At 63.0% G+C, this 22,655-nt stretch overlaps 5 protein-coding genes across 5 annotated transcripts; all 5 read left to right on the top strand.

Annotated features, from left to right (window-relative positions):
- Nucleotides 1-133: 133 nt before the first annotated feature.
- On the top strand, nt 134-4,849 carry LSCM1_05389 (uncharacterized protein; the record flags this gene model as incomplete). The annotated part of the gene is made up of 1 exon (XM_067322854.1): nt 134-4,849. The coding sequence occupies one exon, from the start codon at nt 134-136 to the stop codon at nt 4,847-4,849; it is 4,716 nt and encodes a 1,571-aa protein (XP_067178219.1).
- A 998-nt stretch (nt 4,850-5,847) lies between these two features.
- On the top strand, nt 5,848-6,900 carry LSCM1_05388 (uncharacterized protein; the record flags this gene model as incomplete). Its single annotated transcript, XM_067322853.1, has 1 exon — nt 5,848-6,900. The coding sequence occupies one exon, from the start codon at nt 5,848-5,850 to the stop codon at nt 6,898-6,900; it is 1,053 nt and encodes a 350-aa protein (XP_067178218.1).
- A 2,058-nt stretch (nt 6,901-8,958) lies between these two features.
- LSCM1_05387 (uncharacterized protein) lies at nt 8,959-9,351 on the top strand (the record flags this gene model as incomplete). Its single annotated transcript, XM_067322852.1, has 1 exon — nt 8,959-9,351. The coding sequence occupies one exon, from the start codon at nt 8,959-8,961 to the stop codon at nt 9,349-9,351; it is 393 nt and encodes a 130-aa protein (XP_067178217.1).
- A 597-nt stretch (nt 9,352-9,948) lies between these two features.
- Nucleotides 9,949-13,599, top strand: LSCM1_05386 (uncharacterized protein; the record flags this gene model as incomplete). The annotated part of the gene is made up of 1 exon (XM_067322851.1): nt 9,949-13,599. The coding sequence occupies one exon, from the start codon at nt 9,949-9,951 to the stop codon at nt 13,597-13,599; it is 3,651 nt and encodes a 1,216-aa protein (XP_067178216.1).
- An 811-nt stretch (nt 13,600-14,410) lies between these two features.
- On the top strand, nt 14,411-15,259 carry LSCM1_05385 (uncharacterized protein; the record flags this gene model as incomplete). Its single annotated transcript, XM_067322850.1, has 1 exon — nt 14,411-15,259. One exon carries the CDS (start codon nt 14,411-14,413, stop codon nt 15,257-15,259), a length of 849 nt encoding a protein of 282 aa, XP_067178215.1.
- Between the last annotated feature and the right edge of the window lie 7,396 nt (nt 15,260-22,655).

The raw sequence follows: 22,655 nt of genomic DNA, 5'->3' as shown, positions 1-22,655 counted from the left end.
CCGCCCATGGCCTAAGCAAGCGAGACGCGGCGTACTTATCCGGAGAGGGGGAGCAACAACAGCTGCGGCAGCACAAGGCTCACGCGTTCGTACCTACACCCGCGCACCACACAACGCCGAGAGGAGCGATAGCATGGAAGCGGGGCAGGCGGCCTCAGGCGATGCGGCGGCATGTTGGTGGACACATCGCAGCATTGTCGAAGAGGCAGAACCTCTCGACGCCACGGCCGACGATGCCGCCGCGAGCTGTCTCTCTGCTATTGCCAAGCAGACAGCGAATCATGTCGTTGCGCACGAGCGTGACTTAACGGCCCTGATTCAGGGAGTGAGCCCTGTGGAACACGGAGCTGCTGCCACTGCGCCACGGCACAACAGTGGCGTTAGCAGCAGCAGTAGTATCAGAAGCCTCTACAAAGACATGAAGTGGGATAGCGTCCTCCTCCCACTTCTCACTCAACTCCGGAGGTGCATGGCCCGGGCCTGGGAGGAGCGCGCTGCGGAGCAGGCAGATCAGGCCGCCGACGACACGCCGCTAACATCGGTGGCGGGGGCGGGAAGGGATGGCGCGAAGGTGACGTCGACTGCCCACGTCGACGCTGTACAGGTTCGCCGCCTGCGTGCGCTGCAGCAGCAGATCTACCTCGCCTTCTTCAAAGCGGTCCTGCAAGGACTCGCGGACGGTGCACGCGGCGCCACCGCAACGGGCGCAGACGAGCGCAGCATCGCAGCAGGAGAGGAAGGAGGTAGTGTGGAAGCACCTGACGGTGCAACGGCCAAGATGGCAGGCACGGCGCCGGCAGCCCAAGCTCTCTCAGTGCTGCTGGACAGTCTTCTCACCCACGTTCTTGTTTTCGCGACCTCAGGGGCGGCGGCATCGCCGCAGACGGAGGAGGGGGAGCCTGCGAAGCTCCGCCGTGGGCACCATCGCCGCGCCTTAGCCGCAACAGGCACGCACCCTGGCGACTGGCTCACCGGTATGTTGCCGCTGTACCTGCGCGTTGCTCATCAGCAGCAACAGCGTGCCCGTGATGGTGTCACGGAGCAAGACGGGGTTGCACCGGCATCTCCGCCAGCTGCGCTGACACCCTCACCGGCCCTCTGCCTTCTCAGCTACATTGGCGCCTTCGTGCAAGGGGCGGGGCTGCAGCTTACTCCGTCGGAGCAGGAGACGTACTTGCCCTGCTTCACGCGCGAAGTACAGGCAGAGTTCGCTGGTCAGCTTCAGGGTCTCCTTCAGGGCGCCACCGCGCAGGCAGAACATGTGGTTGCTGGTGCGCCCAGCACGGATGCAGCTGCGGCGGCGGCGCACATCCGCTACGCTGGCAATGTTTTGAAGGTTATTGTTGACACGCAACTCTACAGCGAAGAAAATGTCACAGAGGTGGGGGGAGAGGACTGCACATCGATTTATGCCGCCCTGCCTCACCCTCCGGCGTCGCGCGCACGTCCACAAAAGGCAGAGGCACCAGCAGGGGTAGACTACAGTGTGGCCCCTCTGCTGACCCTCACCTCCTACGAGGTGTGTAAACAACTTCTGGGGCTGATGAGTCGGTGGTGGGTCGCCTGCCAGCACATGGCCCGAGACGCACGCGCGTGTGTGACTGCGGCGGCGCTGCGTTTGGAAGGCGAGGGCGATGGAGGAAGGGAAAAGCAGCCACAGCCGCAGCGTGAAGCAGATGGCCCCGCCAGTGGGTATGATACGGAGCACCTCGCGGAGGTAGAGGACGCGTGGATGGGCCTACGCAGGCAGGCCTTGAACTTCACGCTTGTCCTCAGCCTCTACGCCGAAACGACGCTGCTCATAGTGCCGTACACAGCCCTCCTCGCAGACATTTTTTTTACGTCTGCGCCAAATGGGTCCGAGGCGTCTGCCAAGAAGCAGCCAGCGCTTTCGTTGGAGGCGTGGAAGGGCTGCATTCGTGAGCTGCACCGCGTCACGCACGCCACGCAGGACGGCAGCTACATTCTCTTCATGCACACCACAAGTGGAGCACGTCGGCAGCTGCGTCTGCATCACCGCCATACGCGGGACTGGACGTTTCCTTCGGCGTGTCTCTCTCGGGCAATGGAGTGCCTCAATCGCCCCTCGGCCGGTGCGCATGCGCCTTGGGACGCAACAGCGGCTGGAACGGATCGCCAAGCGCAAGGCACCCGTGCACATAGTCTTCTTCCCCTTGCCTTTTCCTCGCTTCAGCAGCCACTGTCAGTGCTACAGGAGCATGTGCTTCGCCCCCTTCTCAGAGTGAGCGATGTAGCGCTGAATGTCCGTGTCGGCGCGGTGGTGCGTGAGAAGTGTAGCCCAGGAGAGGATGGCGCTACCCCAGGCGCCCACACCGACAGCATACGCATCGACGCCCTCACAGAGCACCCACTCTCTGCGGCGCAGCTCGTGGAGTCGCACTTTCCTCGCCACTACCACGTCTTCTCGGCCCTGGATCAGGCCATGCAGTGCTTGCTTGGGTGCTTTCAGGGCCTCGCGGGCAACAGTGCGGATGCCGAGGAGACCGCCGGCGCTCATGCGGCGCAGATGTGGGCGCCGCCTCGCTCCCTTCCCGCAACGCTCGCAAGCTTCCTTGGCGCGGCGCTGGATGAGGCCTGCGTCGCGCACATGCGCGACACCGGTGACGAGGTGGCCACAAGCGAGCTCCTCATGTTCTTCGCAGCTGTCTTCCGCACGCTGCCGCCCACGGCGCTACCGTGCTTGCGAGCCGCGCTAGAGGCCTTCCTCGGAGAGGGCGGGTGTAACATAATTGAATACCTCCGGCATCACATTGTCGATCAGCATCGCCACGGCCTCGCCGCCTTCTTCTTGCCACCGCTGCGTGCCATGGCTCTCGACTATGCCACCGCCGAGGACGCGGACACGAGCCTCGCGCTGACGGCCGAGTATCCCTCTAGCTGTGCTATGGCCTATGCGTGGGAGCTGCCGCGGGTGTACTTCTGGCGAGCCGAAGACACCCCAGTTGTGGAGGCGGCGTGGCAGGCGCACTCGGCTGCGCAGAGGTACCTGTGCGAACTTGTCACAACAGCGCCTACCCCCATCACCACGTCCGCTGTCCCTTTTCTCGCCATTCTGCAGGAGGCGGCAGCGGTGGCGCACGGGCGGTGTGCAGAGCCTCACGAGAGCGTCAAGGCGGCGGCGGGGATGCCCTGGGCACGTGGCCTGGCGATTGATGTGATGGCCTCTGTCTTCTTTGGAATGTGCCGCTGGTGTGCGCTGCAGCTGAGCGCTTTCTCACCGTCACCGACGTCGGAGGCAGCAACGACGGTGATTCAGCAACTGTGCTGTCCGCGCGAAACGTCGGCGACGTCGCCATCGCCCCGCTCTGTAGCGCATCCTTTTCTCCTCTCCCTACGGGATCGTGTCACGGCGCACCAAGGCAGCAGTCCCGTGGATGATGCTGAGGCAGAAGGTGCCGTTTCCAGCAAAGAGAGCGCTGAAGCTAAACTTTCTCTCAGTGTTGCGTGTCTGCCCGCTGTGCAGCAGCTGCCGCGCAGCAGTCACCGTTGGCTTTCATGGTTCTGGGCTTGTGCGTACGGCGCGGTGGACTCCACCGCGCGCGCGCAGGCGGCCGCGAAGCGACTTCTGCGGGGATTCTCTGCGCAGTGGGGGTCACACGCACCAACGAAGACGCTCCTCGGCATCCGTGCAATGGTGGAGCAGATGAAGAAGGTAGACACGTCAAACGGGGCCACGGCTGTGCACGAACTGCGAGAGGTCGTCCGCGATGACCTCAATGCGTTGCTGCTGCTGCAACAGCAGCGAGAAGAGGCGCTGAAGGAAACAGCCACAGCCGCCGCATCAACCGCGGCGTCGAAAGATGAGGCGACGACGGAGGCCACAGCAACCGCCACCGCCACCGCTACAAGAGCTGTTCTCAAGTCGGCCACGCTGCGCGAATACTTGAATCAGGTGCACGAGGCGCTTGTGCAGCGTGCACGCGTCTCGCCGGTGGACGGCGCCGTCAGCGCCGCCACACTCAGTCATCTGCTGCACGTACTCAGTGACACGCATCTGCCCATTATCATGAGTATGCAGGAGCGGCAGCGCATGTGCCAGCGCCTCTTCTTCTCGCTCGCGAACTCACTACCCGAGTGCACCCTCACCGAGACACTCTCCAGCGTGTGCTGCCTGCGGTGTATCCTGCAGGACATCGCACTACCATATAAGAAAAGCTTCTTAACGGAAACCAGCGCGGCGCGCGTATATCATCAGTGCTTCTCCGACACAGAGACAGATGCGTTTCGCATGGTACAGCACATGTACGGTGACGCTATTATGGCTGCACAGAAGATCGCTCTGCGAAGCGGTACCCTCGACGAGTGGAAGCTTGTGCTGCTGCTGCAGCACCTCGGTGACCCGCTCTCACTCGTGCGCAGCACGGTGGAGAAGCTGCGCAGCACGGTAGAAAAGGTCGCGGCCCGACGCAGGGGTGCCGTCGTCGACATCATCCTGGAGCAGCTGGCGATCGTGGAGAAGAGCGCGGCGTGCACCGACCGAAACGTCGCCGATGACGTTCACTCTCTCTTCACCCTTCATCCGCCGTCACCACCTTCCTCGTCCGCCGCGGCGGCTAGCTCAAAGGCCGCGGCAAGAGCGGCAGCGGCATCGCACACGGCCGTCTCACCCACAGCCGCTACGCCCACGGAGCGTCGCAGCGGCGGTGCGTGGAGAAAACGTGGCGACCGTCGAGAGAACGAGTGGCACGACGAGAAGAGCCGCAAGAGAAACCGCGACGACAGTGGCGGCGGGGGCGGCAGTGGTGGCGGTGGTGAGAATCACCGCAAAGGAACTCGCAAGGAGGAGAGCAGGCGGCATCGCTCCAGCTTCAAGCGCCCACGGCACTGAGCCGCAAATCAGTGCTGCTCGGAGGAAGGAGGGGAGGGGGGCGTGAGCTATTGTGTGGGTCAGGGAGGGGGCATGTTTGAGAACTTGTGGAACGGTGTGTCAATCGTTTGAGGATGTGCAGCGTGAGAGGGAGTGAGGGCCTCTGCGAGGCTGGTGGAGACCATCACAACGGCTGCGTCCGTCTTCAGCGGACGGGCTCGCGCGGAGCATTGGTGAGCCGAGAAATGGGAAGGAAACCGCAGGCGGAGATGTACGGTGTTGCTGACAGCTTCGCTTCCCACACACCTATCCATCAATGCATCCACTGCCCCCTCCCTCCCTCATTTTCTTTTTTGAGGGGGGCGGTGATGCCCTCCCCCGACCCACACACAGCAAAGAGGTGGGAAAGCTGAAGTGCCGCGCTTCTCTTGAGCACGCGCCTCGGAAAGGCGATCGGTCGTCAGCGCGCAGATGCATATATGTGTCTGTGTGTGTGGCGATGGCTTATGAATGAGATTCAACGCTGAAAAAGAGGAGGCGAGGGAAGGCCATGAAAGGTGGGCGGGAGCTGAGAGGGAGGAGAGGGGGGAGGGGGGAAGGGGGCGAAGACACACCGAAGGTGCGACCAACCGATTGCTGCGAAACGGGAACGAAAGAGGTGCTGGTTTACTGGGTCCATCGCGCGCGCGCACGCCGCGCAGCTCCCCCTGCCTCTCCCCTCACCCCTCGCCCACCCACCACCACCACACCACCACCCACACACGTATATGTGTGTTCCCGAGTACGCATATGCATCCCTTCAGCGTGTATCCCCTCTGCCATTGTTCTCTGCCTCGTCCCGAAGCTCTCGCACAAAGGCATACCCGCACACGCGCACGGCTTTCCCTTTGCCATCACGACTCCCCCTCCGTCACCGCAGCAATCGATAATCATTCACATTTCCTCAGCATCCACGGCAAGCGCTCTCCTCTCCTCCCCTCCCCTCCCCTCCCCCAAATCACGCACAAGCGAGGAATAACATGCGCCGATTCGCCTCCCGTGCTGCCTTCACCGCGTCCGCCGCGATGGCGGCTCGCTGCGCCACGACAAATATGACTGTGCGCGACGCAATCCAGTTGGCCCTCGACGAGGAGCTCGCCCGCGATCACAAGGTGTTCGTGATTGGTGAGGAGGTTGGTCAGTACCAGGGTGCCTACAAGGTAACCAAGGGCCTCGTGGACAAGTACGGTAAGGACCGCATTATTGACATGCCCATCACCGAGCACGGCTTCACTGGCATGGCTGTTGGTGCTGCCCTCGGTGGCATGCGCCCTGTATGCGAGTTCATGACCTTCAACTTTGCCATGCAAGCTATCGACCAGATTGTCAACTCTGCGGGCAAAAGTCTGTACATGTCTGGCGGTCAGATGAAGTGCCCCGTAGTCTTCCGCGGTCCCAACGGTGCGTCGGCCGGTGTAGGTGCCCAGCACAGCCAGTGCTTCGGTCCGTGGTACGCGTCTGTGCCCGGCCTAAAGGTGATTGCGCCGTACAACTGCGAGGATGCCCGCGGCATGATCAAGGCAGCCATCCGCGACGACAACGCCGTGGTGGTGCTCGAGCACGAGCTGCTGTACGGGGAGTCCTTCCCCGTCACGGACGAGGTAGCGGACAAGAACTTTGTGATCCCGTTCGGCAAGGCGAAGATCGAGCGTGAGGGCAAGGACATCACCCTCATTGGCTTCTCTCGCGGTGTGGACCTGTGCTTGAAGGCGGCGGAGAAACTGGCCGCAGAGGGTGTGCAGGCGGAGGTGATCAACCTTCGCTCCCTGCGCCCGCTCGACCGTGAGACCATCTTCAAGTCAATCAAGAAGACGCACCGCGCCGTGACAGTGGATGAGTCCTTCCCTGTGTGCAACATTGGTGCTGAAATCTGCGCCTGTGTCATGGAGAGCGACACGTTCGACTACCTCGACGCCCCGATGGAGCGTGTGTCATGCGCCGACTGCCCGACGCCTTACAGCAAAGATATCGAAATGGCCTCGCAGCCGCAGGTGGCAGACGTCATGGCGGCTGCCAAGCGCGTGCTCAGCTGAAAAGTTGGGGGGACGAGAAGAGAAAGGGGGAAGGAATAGCGTCTGCCTCGTGTGTGTGTGCGCGCGCCATTCCCCTCTGCCTCCCTCCCTCCCCTCTCCCACCTCTCAGTCTCCGTGTTGGTCAGTGGCGAGGGGCTCTCTTCCGAGAAGGTCCGGCCCTGAGTGCCCGTCGCAGAGAGAGAGGGTGACGCTATACGGGACACGAGTTGCTCCTCCATTCCTTTTTTTTCTGGTCCGCGTTTGGATTTCTTAGCAGGAGGCGTGCGTGTGCGGTGGAAAGGGGCGGGGGCGGGGCATTAAGGGTCTGAACGAAAAGAAAGACTCATCGTGGATGCGCGGCGCTGCTCGCTACGATCCTGCCTTTTTCTCTCTCTTTTTTGTCCTTCCCTTGACTCGTCCCCGACCCACACCACCCCCATCCCCTGCAGGCGAGTGGCACACACGCCGACTCAAAGTGTTTGGTGCCCGTCTTTCCTCGTTTCGTTTTTGTTTTCTTCGTATTCCTTCGGTCCTCTCCGTTCTGCACGCCGCCGTTTATGTGCGTGTGTGTGTCTATGTGTGTGTGTGTGTATGGGTGGTGTCTTCCGGGGTGAGACCGCACCAGAGAAATGGCGAGAGGAGATGAGTGTCGTCAGGCGGCACCAAAAACTCTTGGAGCCGCGCACACGCACGCGCATCTATACCTAGAGAAAGAGAGAGGTAGAGAGGTGAAGAAAGCAAAGACATTCGGACTCATTTTCGCCATGTCTGCTCAGCCGCGCCTCGCTTCCTCTCTCTCTCCCTCGCACCCTCGCTACGGTTCAAAGGGACCGGGGGAGGAGAGGGCAGTTGTATGGTGCGTTGCGCCTTTGCCTTTTCGTAGTGAAGTGTATCGGTGGTAACGGAAACCGGGAGATGCACACGTGTATGTGTGTGGGTGGGGGTGCGTGTGTGTGTATGTATGCGTTGTGTTTCTTTTTTCTACTAAAAGGCGGCAAGCGAATTCGCTTTCGCTGACAGTAAATGTGCATCGCTGAAGAGGACTTAAGTTTTCCGGTCTCCGTCCCCCATCATCGTCACAATAGTGAGTAGGATGCCACTGGCGCCTTTCCTCTCTCTCTCTCTCAGTGCGTGCGTGTGTGTGAGAGAGGGAGAGAGAGAAGGCAAGGAATGCAACGAGCAACTTTTAACGGTTAGGAATACACAAACACAGAGGACGGGTAGAGGTGCGCATGAGCATGATGGGTGCATGCTGGGTCAGTGCGAGCATCCGCGCTCTCCTTCACGACAACTGCGGATGCTCAAGAACTTGAGAGCTACCATGACGGACGGCGGATGACGCAGAGAACAATCTGAAGAGGGAGGAAGGTGGGGTGGGCGGCAAGGTGCTTTGAGGTGAGGAGAGACGGGCGTTTGTGTGTGTGCGTGTCTGTGCCGATGTGTCTTCCCAGTGCGTTGGCGCCGCGGAGATTCCGAAGCAATGAATATGGTGAATGAGAGGACGCAACGGAGTCGCAGCAGGGAAAGACGTGTCGCACGGACGCACACGCACGCAGTTTCATCTTCAGCATTGCCCATCTCTCTTTCTCACTCTCCTATCGCCTTGCACCCCCTGCACTCATGCGAGGAAGTAGTCGCCAACGCTATTCGCCTCTCTCTCTGCCCTTAACTCAGCCAGCAGTCAGTCTCGTCGGGTCCAAGAAAGGCGGATGCGGCGTCTCTTTCGCCTGTGGGGTGGGTAGAGGGAGTGAAGTGGGGAGGGATAAGGTGACGAAGTGGCCATGGACGCACGCGCACGCCCCATCACCACCACCGCCACCGCCCTCCCGCCCCCTCCTCTGCGCGCATATGTGTCTGGGTGCGACTCGTAACAGCGCATCTCCAACTTCCCTGTACCCCTCTCATGTCATCGTTTCAACCGAAAGAATGCGCTCTGCCGCTGTGCCTCAGATTGGGACCCTCTGTCCTTGAGAGACACACACACACACGCCATTGCCTCAGATCTTATCGAGGCGAACGGCTCAGGAAAGGAGCCCTCACCACTCTGCGCACGGGCGCGTCTGGTATTCTGCTCCGCACATGCTTTCTCAGTACCTGCGCAAGCGTGTCTCCGTGGTGACGGCAGACGGTCGCAATCTCGTCGGCGTACTCCATGCAGCAGATCAGCTGCTGAACATTGTCCTCACGTCGTGCGTTGAGCGCGTCGGCGCGCCGTACGACTTTGAGGACGGGGAGACGGGAGAGGGCAACGGCGCTGTAGTCGATGAAAGCGTCTCCGCGGCTGGCAGCAGCGGTAGCGTCACGCGTGGTGCGCTGCCCGCGCTGGAAGAGGTGCACCTCGGCGTAATGATGCTGCGTGGTGCCGATATCGTCTCGATCGCTGCCGTTGATGTGTACGAGGAGGCTGGAACCAACGTAAAAGATTGGCGAGGACGGGATATGCCCCCTGCCATTACTGCCGCAAAGCCTTGAGGACTGTGTACTCCGTCGACCGCATCCGGCAGTCGCCATGGGCGCGTCGTAATTTGCCGCAAGATCCGAGTCGTAAGTGCCTCCTCGCGCACACCCATCTGTACTTTTTTTTCTAAGTCGCGCACGTGCCCGCCGGTGAGGACCAAGACCGACAGCTCATGCCAGCGCAGGCAAACGAGCCGCATGAGACGTCTGCAGCGGGTGGCACCGTCGCTTTCGCATGCCTCTCCTCTCCTTTGGGAATCTGCCGAAGAAGTGAAGCGGACGAGGGGAGGGGGAGGGGGTGCGGTGCACGCTGCGGTGAGACGCCCCCGCTGAGGGGGGGAAGCGGGTGTGTCGCGCGCATCTCCGCCACTGTCCGAACCTCTCTCTCATGTATTGGCGCCCTCGCTTTTCATATGGAACACCACACGGAAGCGCCCTCGCTTCACCTCCACACCCTCTTGCTTCGATCCGTCGTCGACTTCTCTTCACTCTCTCACGCTCTCTCTTTCATCGGCTCAAGGACGTCCGCACCGATACAAGCACACCCGCACGCACGCACGCGGGCCGTGACAAAGATATCTCCTCGCCCAGCAGCAGCGAAGACGGTCAGGTATGCGGGCGGGCACCCAGCAGCGGTACGACGACATTCTACGTCGTCAGACTGGGGCGTACAAGAGAGCCCTCCGCTGCGGGCCTGCGCTCGTTACGGCTCCGCTGAGCGGCAACGGAACCCATCCCTTGGCTCTCTCAACGCGAGTGGCCTCCTCTGGGCACAGCGGTAGCGGTCATGAAGCTGAATTGCCACCTGCCTTCCGCAGTCACAGCGCTGCTTGCGTGTGTGACCCGCTAGTCGAGCTGGGCATTCCCCTGGCAGTAGTGCCCTCGGTAGTCGAGTACGTCTGCGACCGCCGCGGCTTCACCTCGCTGCACCCCAACTTCCTTCGCTTTGAGCACTTACGCCGCATCGTCGTCGAGCGCAACGCCTTCACAACCCTCCACAATCTAATCTTGCCCGCGGCGGCGTCCCGTGCATCCCCGCCGGCCTCGGCCATCGCCGCTGCGGTGGGGCCTCCCCTTCACCGCGGATGCCGGCGGCTCACCCACCTTCACGCCGCATACAACTGTATCAGCGACATTGCGGGCGACACCGACATCCCGCGCCTCTCCCTCTTGGAGCACCTGTCGCTGGCACACAATCGGCTGACAGACCTCGACAAGGTGCTGCGTGCCCTGAAGCGGCTGCGAAGCCTTCGCTTTTTGGACCTGCGCGGCAACCCAGTGACAGGGGAGCCGCGATACCGCGAGCGGTGCGTGGCAGCGCTCCCTCAGCTAGAGGTGCTCGATTGCCGGTCAGTCACGCCGAAGGAGCGCGAGGCGGCAGCTGCGGCTGCTGCTGCGGCTGCGGCAACGGCTCGGTGGCACCAGTGCACGCACGGGGACAGCTCTCACAGCACCTCCGGTGGCACGAACGTGGTAAGCAGCATGCAGCCCTGTAGCTTGCCGAGTCACAGGAAGGCAACCAGAGCGGCGGTCGACCTCTTCTCCAAGTCTCTCACTGCCATGGATTTGGCGCGCAGCTACGAGGCGCACCTTCGCCAACAGCGGCAAGCACAAGAGGTCGCGCGGCAGAGCTCCGCCGCGGCCAGGCGACAAGAGGAGGAGGCGTGGGAGTCGTTTCACGCAATCTGGACGCTCTCGCAGCCGGGCATGCCGCTCTCCGCTGATGGGTGGCAACGGACGCAGATGGCCGCAGCAGCCGCTGCAGCTTTGGAGGGTGCCGAGGGAGACGGGGGAGGGCCGGAGGCGCAAAACTGCCTCCCCATCTCCCACCCAAGTCCTCGATTACCGGCAAGCAGCTCCGTTGGCGCCTCAGCCCCGTCATCGCCGCTGCGCGCGGGTAGAAAACAAATGATGGAACCGCCACTCTCGCTCGCAGCGGCCACCACCACGGCAGCAGCGACACTGGCGCCCGTCAGCGGCGGTATCGGCGCCGCAGCGCTGAACGTGACGATCGACGTACCGCTGAACGTGACGATCGACGTACCGCTTGATCGTCCTCTCTTTCCCTCACGCCCGGCGACCGTGAGCGTGTCTGCATCAGCCGGCCCGCGGTACGCAGCAACCGCAGCCGCAGCGCCCACGGCAGCAAGCCCCCTCTCCTCCACCGTCACCGCCACCTGGCCCCTGCCGGCGCTGCACGGCAGTGCGTATTTCGGTACCATCCGCGGCGGCGCCGCAGCGTTGCGCAAGAGCACGAAGTCGCTCCAGCTGGCCGGCGCCCCTGCACCTGCGGTGAGCTCGCTGCTGCCCGTAGAGGGCCCATCGCCTGATCGGCTCGCTATGCTGCAGCGTGCCCTGCAAGCCTCCGCCCACGTCGTCCGCGTCTCAGCTGCACGGCAGGGCTCGCTGGAGGAACTGAAGAAGCCGGCCGCGGAGCTGGTGGTCGCGGCACCAGAGCGCACGGGATCAGGGCGGCGTAATGTGGGTCCATCACTACCGTCGTCGCCGTCCATCTCCGCTGTTACTGCGATCAGCATTCCCGTTGAGTTCAGTGCTTTGCGTGCCATTCAGGAAACAAAGTATGCCGTCATTCCGCCACCGTGGGAGGGCCAGAGGGACAGCGGTCTGACGCGCGGTGCGGAGGAAATCTTCGCTGGATCGCCGAGAACCGCTGCGGCCTCACCGGGCGCCACCGGAGCCTCCGTGTCGGCCCCCTACAGCATCGGTGTCGTCTCGGCCACTACGACTCAGCAGGAGGCGCTCACGGAAATCCTGGTCCTTCTACACGAGGTCTACTCCTTGAAGGAACTCTGGGCGCTGGAGGGCGAATACGGTGGCGCCGAACTACTGCGCCTGCTGCCGCTGCGCGAGTGGTCCGCCTTCGGGGCAGAAAACAGTGCCGGGGAGTCGGTGAGCACCGCGGTGGCGGCGAGGCAGGCCATGAGCGCCTTGTCACGCCCCGGCAACGCTGGAAACGCTGCAAGTGGTGGGAGTGGCAGCGGTCGCGTCTCTCCCTCGTCCTTCCACGATCGAAAACGCGGCGCCGGGCCCAAGGGCGCGGCACACGGAGGCAATGCGAAGGCCGGCTTGGTGGGCGCAGCAGCCGCGCGTGGTGGCAGCGCCGAAGCCGCCGGAGGCGCGCAAGCGATAGCCGCTGCACGAGCGGCGCTACCTAGCGAGCCACAGCAGGTGTGGCAGCTCCTCACAGGTTCCTACATCGTGGTAGGTGCGACACCGGCAGGAGGCCACGGTGTCGTAGTCGCCTTTGGCAAGAGCAGCGAGGATGGCGGCAGGCTGGTTACTCTCACTGGCAAGAGCAGCAGCAGCACTTCTAGCAGCCCCACGAACTCAGCGCCCCTTGCTGGTGCCACAAATGGCAGCAGTGCATCCGCTGCGTCCTCTGGCGCTGCCGACGCCGCCATTCCCGCAGCCTCTCTGCAAGATCCAGAGGTGGTACAGCACCTGGTGCGTCCGATCGGTGCTTACTCGTCGCAGGTGCTGGAGCCGTTGCTGGCGCTGCTGCAGGCGCCTGTAGCGGAGGCCGATGTGCAGCCGCTTTGCGACGCTCTTGCAGTTCACCACAACGTGCACGAGAGCGTCAGTGCAGCGGCAGCCGCGGCAGCTCTCACGTCGTGTGCCACCACCGCCGAGTCCCAGTCTCGCGTCGCTAGTAACGGGCCCCGGAACAAGAAGGAGTCGCTGTCGGTGACGGAGGACGGCGGCAGCGCTGAGGCAAAGAGCAAGAAGGTTCTCCGAGCTTCAGCATCGGCCGCACTCTCTGACGCGGCATCGGCCGCGCCTCTGTCGTCTGCGTTGTCTGCCACGTCCCCCCCAGCGCGCTCCTCTGTCAAAGCCGCGCAGGCGCTCCTGCAGCAGCAACAGCGACACGCCATTGCCCCGCAGCTCACCCTTACTGGGGTGCTGACCGCGCTTCTCTTCTCACCAACTTTTGTGCGCGCGCGTGTCGCCTATTTGGAGGAGAAGCTGTCGCGCATGGCGGCCGTCGCGAGCAGCATCATCGCTGCCGGTCATGCAGGTCAGAAGGGCAGCTTCAGCAGCGCAGACAGCGCCTCCCCGTGTGTGAAGAGCAGCAGCGCTGCGACGGCGCTCTCCTGCCTCTTTCACCGCATGCAGGCAGTAAAGATGCACGCTGCGCGCATCGATGCCGCACTAGTGGCGGCCGGCCCGTCTGCCACAGCTAACGAGGCGTTGCGTTTCCTTGACCCTGAGCAGGTGCTGGTCGCCTACAGTGGCCGCCCCTAGCGTGTCATCAGAGCAGCTTGTAGCGGCACTTGAGGGAGGCGAGGATGCGGTAGGCGGCAGCGCAGTGCTGCTGCCTCTATCGCAGCTCACCGATCTGTCTACCTCCAAAAGCACTAACAGATATGTATGCGTATGTGGATGTGTATGTGTGTGTGTCTGAGGATTCGTTTGTTTCCCGCTCGCATGCAGAGATGCATTGATGTTGATAATGCTGCGGAGCTTCTCTCGCAGTGTGGATTGTGGGATGTACCCCCTCCCCCGCTTGTACGCCGCACCGCCTACTCTCGCTTCCCTCACCTCAGCCCTCCTCCTCTGTGCTCCTCCCACCACACACACACACACAGTCGCCCACGGGCGCTCAGGATGGGAGGGAAAGCCCGAGGTAGCGTTTGCGTGTATGTGCATAAGTGTCCGCATGAGGGTGTGAGGGAGGCAAACGGACGCGCGCGCGCCAACGGCGGGACCCCTTCACGGCTCCATGCACAACTGCCTCGACATGTACAATTCCGAGAAGAAAATAGCAAAAAGAAAGGGACCGGCGGAGGTGAGGCGCATCCCTTCTCGCTGCCTCTTCTCTGCTTCCTCCCCCTCTCTATCTGTCCCTCCCGTGCGTAGCGGCACAGTATTGGAGAGACCATCACCACGCCCCCCCCGCACCCCCACGCCCTATCCTCGCTGCTGTATCGTCAATGTACAGTGTACCACCGTGCTCCTCCTCCACACCCCACCATCACCACCCTCTCGTCTTCTGTTACGCCACTTCGTACGGTGCAGAGCATGCGCCGCCCTCTTTCTCCCTTGGGTTTCTGAGATGCGCACCCAATGTGTTGGCCTCGCGCAGCGAGGGGTTTGCAGGGGTCTTGTGATGCGGCCGCAGCTGCCTGCCACCTGCTGGGCTGCTCCTTCGCTCTGGATGGCACCGCAGCGGTGGTGCTCCACCTCCCCCTCCTCTGAGAGGACCGCCCCCAGCAGCGATGCAGGGAAGGGCAACTTCTTTAATTTCTTCCAGATTGCCAAGCATCCTGAGCTCGACGTGGCGGCACTGCAAAGGAGGTACCACCATCTCCAGCGCCTCGTGCACCCCGACCAGCAGCAGGTGCAGGCGCAAGAGCAGCTGCGGCTGCAAACGCAGGCAGAGGCAGCTCATACGCCGCCCGAGACGTCGGCGTCACCGCTGCCGTTCGCGCGCATCCCCGATGGATTAAAGAGCTGTGTCGATGTTTCAACATACGCCAACGTCGCCTACGAGACGCTGCGGACGCCGTATTCGCGCTGCCGCTATCTCTCTCGCCTCGTAAAGGCGGAAGAGGTCAAGGGCAGCCCGCTCACAGCGGCGGAGGAGGAGGGGCTGCTGGTCGAGGATGACCGACGCACCGTGAAAGCGCGTGAGGTGCGACCCGACGCCCCCCTGAGCGACGATTTCCTCACGGAAATGCTCTCTGTAAACGAACTCATCTTTGGCGGCGACGCCTCGGACGAGGGCGTGCGCCGGCAGTGGTCTGTGCTGCGCTTCGACCTCGAGGACCGCGACGCTGGCTACTTCAAGGACGCCGTTCGGAGGTGGAATGAGGGCAATATGGGCGCGTTTCACCACATTGTGCAGGAGTGGACGTACGTGACGACGGCGCTGAACAACCTGAAAGAGCGCATGCTTGAGTAGGCGAAGGACACAGACCTCTTCGTTCGAGTCCTTTTTCCTTGCTTGTTGGTGAGATGCTGAAGCTGTGATGGAGAGAGCGGCAAGGCCGTCTCATGCTCGTGCCCCCACCTCCAGCCCACACACGCGCACGCCTCCTCCTCCTCTGTGGAAGGCTACTGTAATCCATCTCACACCCTCTACTCATATCACCAGGCACATCCTTCATCTTTGACGCGTCCCCGCCCTCGTCTGGAGGGGGGTGCGCACACTACATCTAAAGGACGTGTGGGCCCAGTATTATCCCCCTCCCCCTTTCACTCTGTGTGTGTGGGGGGAGCAGGAAGGGAGAAGAGCAGCCCATCACCGCCATCACCCATCCGTCCCATCCTCTGCAAAACGTCAAGCCGCTCCTCCTCCTGCTGCTGCTGACGGGGCTGAGCATTTAGGGCGCAACGACCTGCAGCAGTGAGCACGCTTGTACCGGCCCTCGCTGCCCGCTGGTGGGGAGAGGGAGTGGAGTGGTGATATCGAGGCTGTGCTCCGATGACGGGGTCGAGGGCGTTGCTGCGCAGCGCGTCTCCACGGCTGATGCGCATTACGAGGCGTATTGAACCTGCTCAGGGGGGCCGAGTCCACGCGATGGGTGAGCGCCCCTCCCCCCTTCACTGGCGACTGCATTTAAGAGCGCCAAAGCGTGAACTGTGCTCCACCGAGTGCCGCCCACTCGAAAGCATGGGGGCGGGACGGGGGGCGAAAGGGCTAGGTGTGATGACCTCTCTCTCACTATGCGCACGTACCCCCCTCCTCGATGGCGCCCCCATTCCTCACACAGCGGGTCCATGTGCGTGGATGTGTGTGTGTGTGTCTATGCCCTGTGGCTCGACGGACTCGTTCACTTCCCCTTTCCTTCCCCGTCCGGTGCGTACCGTCGATGCGGATGACCTCTTCCCGCAGGGCACACACACGCGCACACACCATCACGTCCCCGCCGCCTCTGCGTCGCTTCTCCATCCTGATCGCTTCCCTTCCCCTTTCTGGTTCTTCTCGCTGCAATCGCGCTCGTCGTGTAGTGCACGGGCGCCCACCCCGACCCCATCCTCCTCTCTCTCTCTAGTGCACCTTCAGGGCGCTGCATAGAGCACTGCGGAGCCGCCCACAGTAAAGCGCCGCTGTGTCCTTCCCGGCTTGCGGGCACAGCACGCCGTCGGCCGCTCTCCCGTGCACGCCAGCTGGTAAGTCAATGATGCGTGGACCAAAAGCGCCGCCACCGTCGACGTCGGCTGCGTGCGTGCCGCCGGCGCCATCGGCCAACAGCCACCGGCTGCCGAAAGCCGAAGCGGCGAAGGGGCAAAGTGCGCGGCGACACAAGCAGCAGAAGCCCCCATTCTCCTCCATCTCCGCCCTTGCGCACACAGCGCCGCACAGCCCTGCCGTATCCCGCCCCGCTGCCGCGGCACCGCCATGGCTTTCCTGTGCCTCTATGCGGGGCAGCCCAGCGGCGCGGCGGATGCCATCCGCACACTACACCGTGCGAAACCTGTTCGATGCGGCACGGGTACCACACCCACCTGATGCAGCGGCATGGATTGCACGTCAGAGGTCTGCCGGGGGACTTGCGAGCTCTCAGGCAGCGCCTGCAGCACAGTCCACGGCCCCCGAAGCCCCTGCCTACTACGTCGTCGGCAGCGCCGTGGTGAACCCGCAGCTGATGTTGTCGCCATCTGTTCAACCGGAGGTACGCAGGGTGTCGTCGCTGACTGTGGTGCCTGACACGCTGCGTCGCCCATGCATTGGGCCGCAGATTAACAATACCCATGCAGCGGCGGCCACCGCCGGCGCGACGCAGCGCAGCAGCGGGCCCCCGGACAGCGGGAAAGCATCTGGTGGGGTGTGGGGCTCCTCCTGCGGCCGTGCCTCTCATCGGCCACGCGGGCGTACAACGTCGCCGGTGTGCGTTGCTCCATCCTCTGTTGTCACGGACACAGATCGCGCCGTGGTCACAGTAGAGGCGATTCGCACCGACCGTGTCCGTACCAACAACGCAACACTACTGCAGCAGGCCCTCGACAGCAGCTCCGCAACAAGCTCGCTCGGTCTTCTGCGTCGCCTCTACGGTACCACGAGCGAGGATGTGGTCGAGGTGGCCCACACGAACCCGCGTAACGGTGCGTTAGAGCCGCCACGGCTTCAGTATCACCTCGCTCAAGAACTGCTCCCTGAGCTTACAGGGGCTGATGCGCACCTCAAGACCCTCGCTAGTGCTCGACGGCGCATTGATTGGGATGTGAGCATCCCGACCGCCGACACGCTTCCGCCACCCGCGATCGCCTTCACGACGGCGAGCAGCGGCACGCCGGTGCCGACGCTGAACTCAGTGAGCTTTAGAGTGGACTCAAGCACGCTCTTGATGCAGCGTGACTATGCGACCGAGTCGTCAGCGACCGTTGGCGGCGGCACGCTGGTGGCCGGAGTGGCGGCGACCTCTGTTGGCGCGCACGCTCGCACAGCGAAGCCTGCGCTCACGCAAGACGAAGAAGCTGTCGGCCTCGACATCACCCGCGAGGACCGCATCGGTAGCAGCGGGCTGTACCGCGTTCGCCGCCTCGTTGGGCTTCGGCCTGGGTTGGGTGAGCAAGTGGGGCTGGCGCGAGTGCTCGAGTACAGGGTCACTACGTCGGTGAAGGACCTCTTCATTGCACCGCCCTTCATCAACGCCAGTACCGGGGACCTTTTCATGGAGCTGAACACCTCACTGCAAGGCACAGCAAAGCTCACAATCACTGGTGTGGACTGTAGCAGCGTAGACCCGGTCACGGGGACTGTGCAGAAGAGCAGCAACACGCTGACCTGCTATCTCATCCTGCAGCACAGCATGACCCCATCTGCCAGCAAGGGGGAGCGCGACCATACATTCAACAGCACGCTGGGTGCTGATGCGATGCCCTGCGCGCAGGTGCCGTCAGCCGCAGCGCGACTTGCGCGCGCAACCGCGACTGGTGCAGTGGCAGGCGCCGTCGCCTCTGCACAGCGCTCTGCTCCAGATAGCAGCGGCACAGAGGGGCAAGGCACCGACGGCTTTGCCCTCTCCCTCGCGCACTTCAACCAAGAAACCGGCGTGTCGGCCCCGGCGACGTCCTCAGGGGCCGCTCCAGGTCGCTTAGGTCGCACGCCCTCCCCTAGAAAGGATGGCGCGGCTGCAGGAGCACCGAATTCAGCAGCGGTGGAAGGGAAGCAGCCACCCATCGGCCCAACACGGCGCAGCAGCCTGGGTGTGCAGAGCGTGGCTGCCCGCAACGCCACCGTAGCTGCAACGGTGGCCATCTCGGCGGCGTATGCACCAGCGGCACAAAACAGCCCCGTGGCAGCGGCAGTCTGGGCGGCAGGCGCGGCTGGTCACAGCCTCCGCGGAACGGATGGTGTCACGGGCAGGAAGGTGGACAGTCGACACCGCACCCCGCATCATCTCTTTGCTGCCACGAATCCACACAAGCTCCGCTATGAATGTTACATGGAGGCGACGCGGCTCCGCCGGCTGGAGCAGCACCTGCGTCTGCAGGCGCTCGAAAAGGTGGAGCATGAAGTGGCCGCCGAGCGACGATGTCAGCAACAGCCGAGCTCCTCGTTCAATGGCGGGGATGGCAAAGACCCGAGTGGGCTCAGGGCAGCGGACTCGCACAGTCGAAGCCGTTCGGTGACACCGTCGGTCAGCAGGGACAGGAAGCGGCGTAAACCAACAGTAGAGGTGCTGGAGCTTCAGCAAGAGCTCGACATGAACGGCCTCCTCTCGACGCCAGCAGCGGCCTCGATGGAGCCGCAGTTGATGGGCAGTTTTCCGAGCACTGGTGGCGGCGGCGGTCAAGCCTCCCCGGTACGCCGCCATGGCGACAGCTCTGAGGTGACGCTGAGGAAGAGCAGCATCACCCTCGACGCCCACGTGGCGGAAGATCGCGAGCTTCGCAGCCCTTCCTTGCCGACCTCTTTCTTCTTCATGGACGGCCTGCAGTCACCGCTGAGCTACATGCGGCTGACCGTGTGGCAGGACCGTCTCATTGCATTGTTCCGCGAGGAGGACAAGGATCTCCTGCGCAGTGAGCCGAGAGCCCGCTTCAAGCGCAAGGCCCTTCAGGAGATCAGTGACGGCGGGCTGGGTGGTATGCTCGCCAACCTGTACTTGTGGAACGGCGGCATCGGCAACGGCGCCGTGAGCGGCAGTAGCAGACGCGCGACTATGCACTCCCGCCGCGGGTCCTCGGCGGCCGCGTCGCGCCACGTCGGCGGTGGCGCCGATAGTATTTTCTCTCAGAGCGGCAACTACGTCAACAGCCCCTTCACTGTCCTCGCAAGCCGCAGCTCCCTCACGGCGAGTGGCGGTGCGCAGTCGAACTCCTCGGTCGAAGGGGAAGCAGAGAAGACCTTCGAGACACTGCGACGGCTCATCTTGTGCCTGGGAGTGGAGGAGGAGCGGGCGTCGACGCACTTGTACAACGACACGGTGCAGCTCTGCAGGAACTTCTGCCACAGCGCCTTGCTCAAAACGACCGCCATGACGCGCGGCACACGGGAAGGGCTGCAGCAAGCGGCAGCGGCAGTATTGTCGAACGGGTCGCCGGCCTCGCCGAGAAAGGTAAGCGTGGTCAGCATTGGGCCGAACGGCAGCGCAGGGCTCTCCGGGAAGAACCTCGAGCTACTGCGATCTCTGGAAGGCGCGCTGGAGCTGTCCATGACGGTCATGCTGATCGTCGGGGCCTACGGCGAGGCCGTCGAGTACGCGCTTCAGCGAGTGCATACGCTCTGTCTGCTGGAGGGTGACACGGACGCACTGGTCAACGCGGCGCAACGTGACTTGGCGGAAGCGTACTTTTTCTATGGCGACTACGCCACTGCCGCCACGATCGCCGAAGATGTCGTGACGCTCACGCGTCAGCTGTGCGACGACTCCCCCGACGCGTACGAGGTGGTTGAGGCAGAGCTGCTGTGCACCCTCACATGCGTCGCGGCCGGTAGGCGGGAGCGACTCCGACACTACATCAGTAACCTCGAGCTCAACATAATTTCGGCGGAGCAAGACAGCGCCCGTGCGGTGCGTGCAATGCGGCCACTGCTACAGGCGCAGCTGCGCCTTGTGCTGGTGTTTGCAAAGACGTACCTCGTGCGCAGCGGGTCGGTGGGGGCCACGTCGGGTTCTCTTGCCGCGGCCAAGACAGTCACAACAGCCGATGACATTATGCGCCGGAAGAACAGCACAGCCAGCAGTGCAGTATCCGTTAGCACGAGCGACGTGATCCCGCTCTTGCGAGAAGCGGTGCGTCTGCTTCGCGATAAAGATGACCTACAGGAGATGCAGCAGAGCTTTGTGGTGTTCCCTAGTCCGGAACGGCCAGCCGTGCCAGGCGACGTTGGCGGCACCAGTGCCTCGGCGAAGACACCCGCAGGTGGGCGTGGATGGGGAGCCTTAAGGTCGGGTCGCGCCTTTGCTTATCCAGTGCGAGCGTACGGTGACGCTGGCGCCATCGGCGGGGACGCCACGGCGAAGATGGCGGCGGCGCAAAAGCGGCTGCGATGGAGTTTGTTGTGCTTTGCAGGCGCGCAGCTCCTCCACAACGACCACGAGCAGGAGGGTATCCAAGTCATGGAGCGCACAGTGAAGGAGCTCGTGCTCGGCCATCACCGCCACGTGGAGCGCAATCAGCGCGCCACCCTCGCGTCGGTGCTGTGGGTGGGACTGATGCTTGCGAAGAGCCGAATGCAGCCTGGGCAGGTGGCAGACATCGTGCCTATGCTGAAGGAGATGTCGGACCGCGTTGTCCGCATCCGAGGCCCTCTGCACCCGCTCGCTGCTAGGTCCAACCTGCTCTATGCCCACGTCTCGCACTACGTGATCCACAGCCGGCATAGCGTCAGCCTGGCCATGCGCAGCTTGGCCGCCTTGGAGCGAGGCGTCGGCCCGCAGTCGTACGACCGGCTCATGGCCCACTACGTGGTTGGCTTGATGGCCGAGACGCAGCAGCGTTGGCGGCCGGCCGTCGAGCACCTGAGCACCGCCTACGCCATTGCGCAAGCAATCCGCTTGGCCGACGACGACCTGCTCGTGATGGATGCCCAATTCATTGGAGGGCTTCTGCTTTGCCCGCCGACGGCGGTGCTCGACCTCGACACGAGCACCCTTTGCGCACATTTTCAGGAGCGCCTGCAGCGACTGCGAGAGCGCGTCATGCCGCAGAGCGAGAGGCTTGTAGTCCCGCTGTGGAACGTGGCGGAGTTGTTCTACTTGCTGAAAGACGTTGACAACGCCGTGGAGTGCGTGCAGGAAACGACGCGGCTGCTAGACCGCCGCGGTGTGCTGCTCGTGTCCGCCGATCTACTGAAGCCAGCGGATGTGCTTATGCTGGAGCAGCACGAAGCAATGAGTAGCGACATTGGTAGCGAGGGCTGTAGCCGCAGGATGGGCGGAAGCTGCGCTTCGCAGGCCGTCGAGGCCCGCAAGCGTGGTGAGCACCTCGTGACGCAGCGTGACAGCCTCGTCCGGGCATCCTTCGATACCATTTCGCAGGCCCTGCACCTTGCAACAGCGCTGTTCATGTGGGCAGCCTTGCTAGAGTGTCAGGGCCACACGGCTGAGGCTCGAGAGCGATATGGTCAGTCACTTGCCCTCTACGAGGCATCCTACCTCGATGATTCACTCGCCGCCGCGCATATCATGGAGGCGCTGTCGAAACTTCTGTATACCACCGGTGCGTGCGGTGATGCCTTGGCATGGGCACGCAAGGCGGAGGAGTTGCTGCACAGTCACTACCGCAAGGAATGGCCACTTGAGCACGCGGCAGTACGAAAGCTCATCGGCGCCGTTGAGCATCGCCTGCTAGTGGAGGAGGGCACCTACGTGGTGCAGAGTGGGCTGCCCATTCCCAGCGAGTTTTCAGAGCTCCTGTGAAGCAGCGTCAGAGGGTGCGGGGGCCTCGGTCTTGGGGAGTGCATGTACATTAGGGCATCCCATTAGGAGCCCCCTCTCGTTCATTTAGCCTTCCTATGAACGCTGCCACACAGAGAGAATACGCGCCCCCTCTTTGTCTTCCTCCTCCGCCTCCTGCCATGAAGATGGCGTCCGAGCGTTGATCTCAGTGCGCGGCCCTCCGCTCAGCGTTTGCCGTTTCCGCTGCGCTGTGCGTGCGTGCGTGTGGGGGGGTCTGTCTGTCTGAGTGTGCATTTTCTTTGCTTTGGCTGTTCCGTCTAACGCTCTCTTTCACGGCCACTCTGCTCCGGCGCTATTCTTCAGTCCTCGCACACGCACATAAGCACACACAATGCCGACAGATGCGTCAGCCTGCCTTCATGCGCACTCATGTGCGCCGCGTGCACAGCATTCCTTGCGAGATAGCTCCCTGTACCCCTACGTGTGTGTGTGTGTGTGTCTGCGTCT

The sequence above is a fragment of the Leishmania martiniquensis genome, chromosome 25 (genome assembly GCF_017916325.1).
Source record: "Leishmania martiniquensis isolate LSCM1 chromosome 25, whole genome shotgun sequence".
NCBI lineage: Eukaryota > Euglenozoa > Kinetoplastea > Trypanosomatida > Trypanosomatidae > Leishmania > Leishmania martiniquensis.
This window is presented reverse-complemented; position numbering and strand designations above follow the sequence as displayed.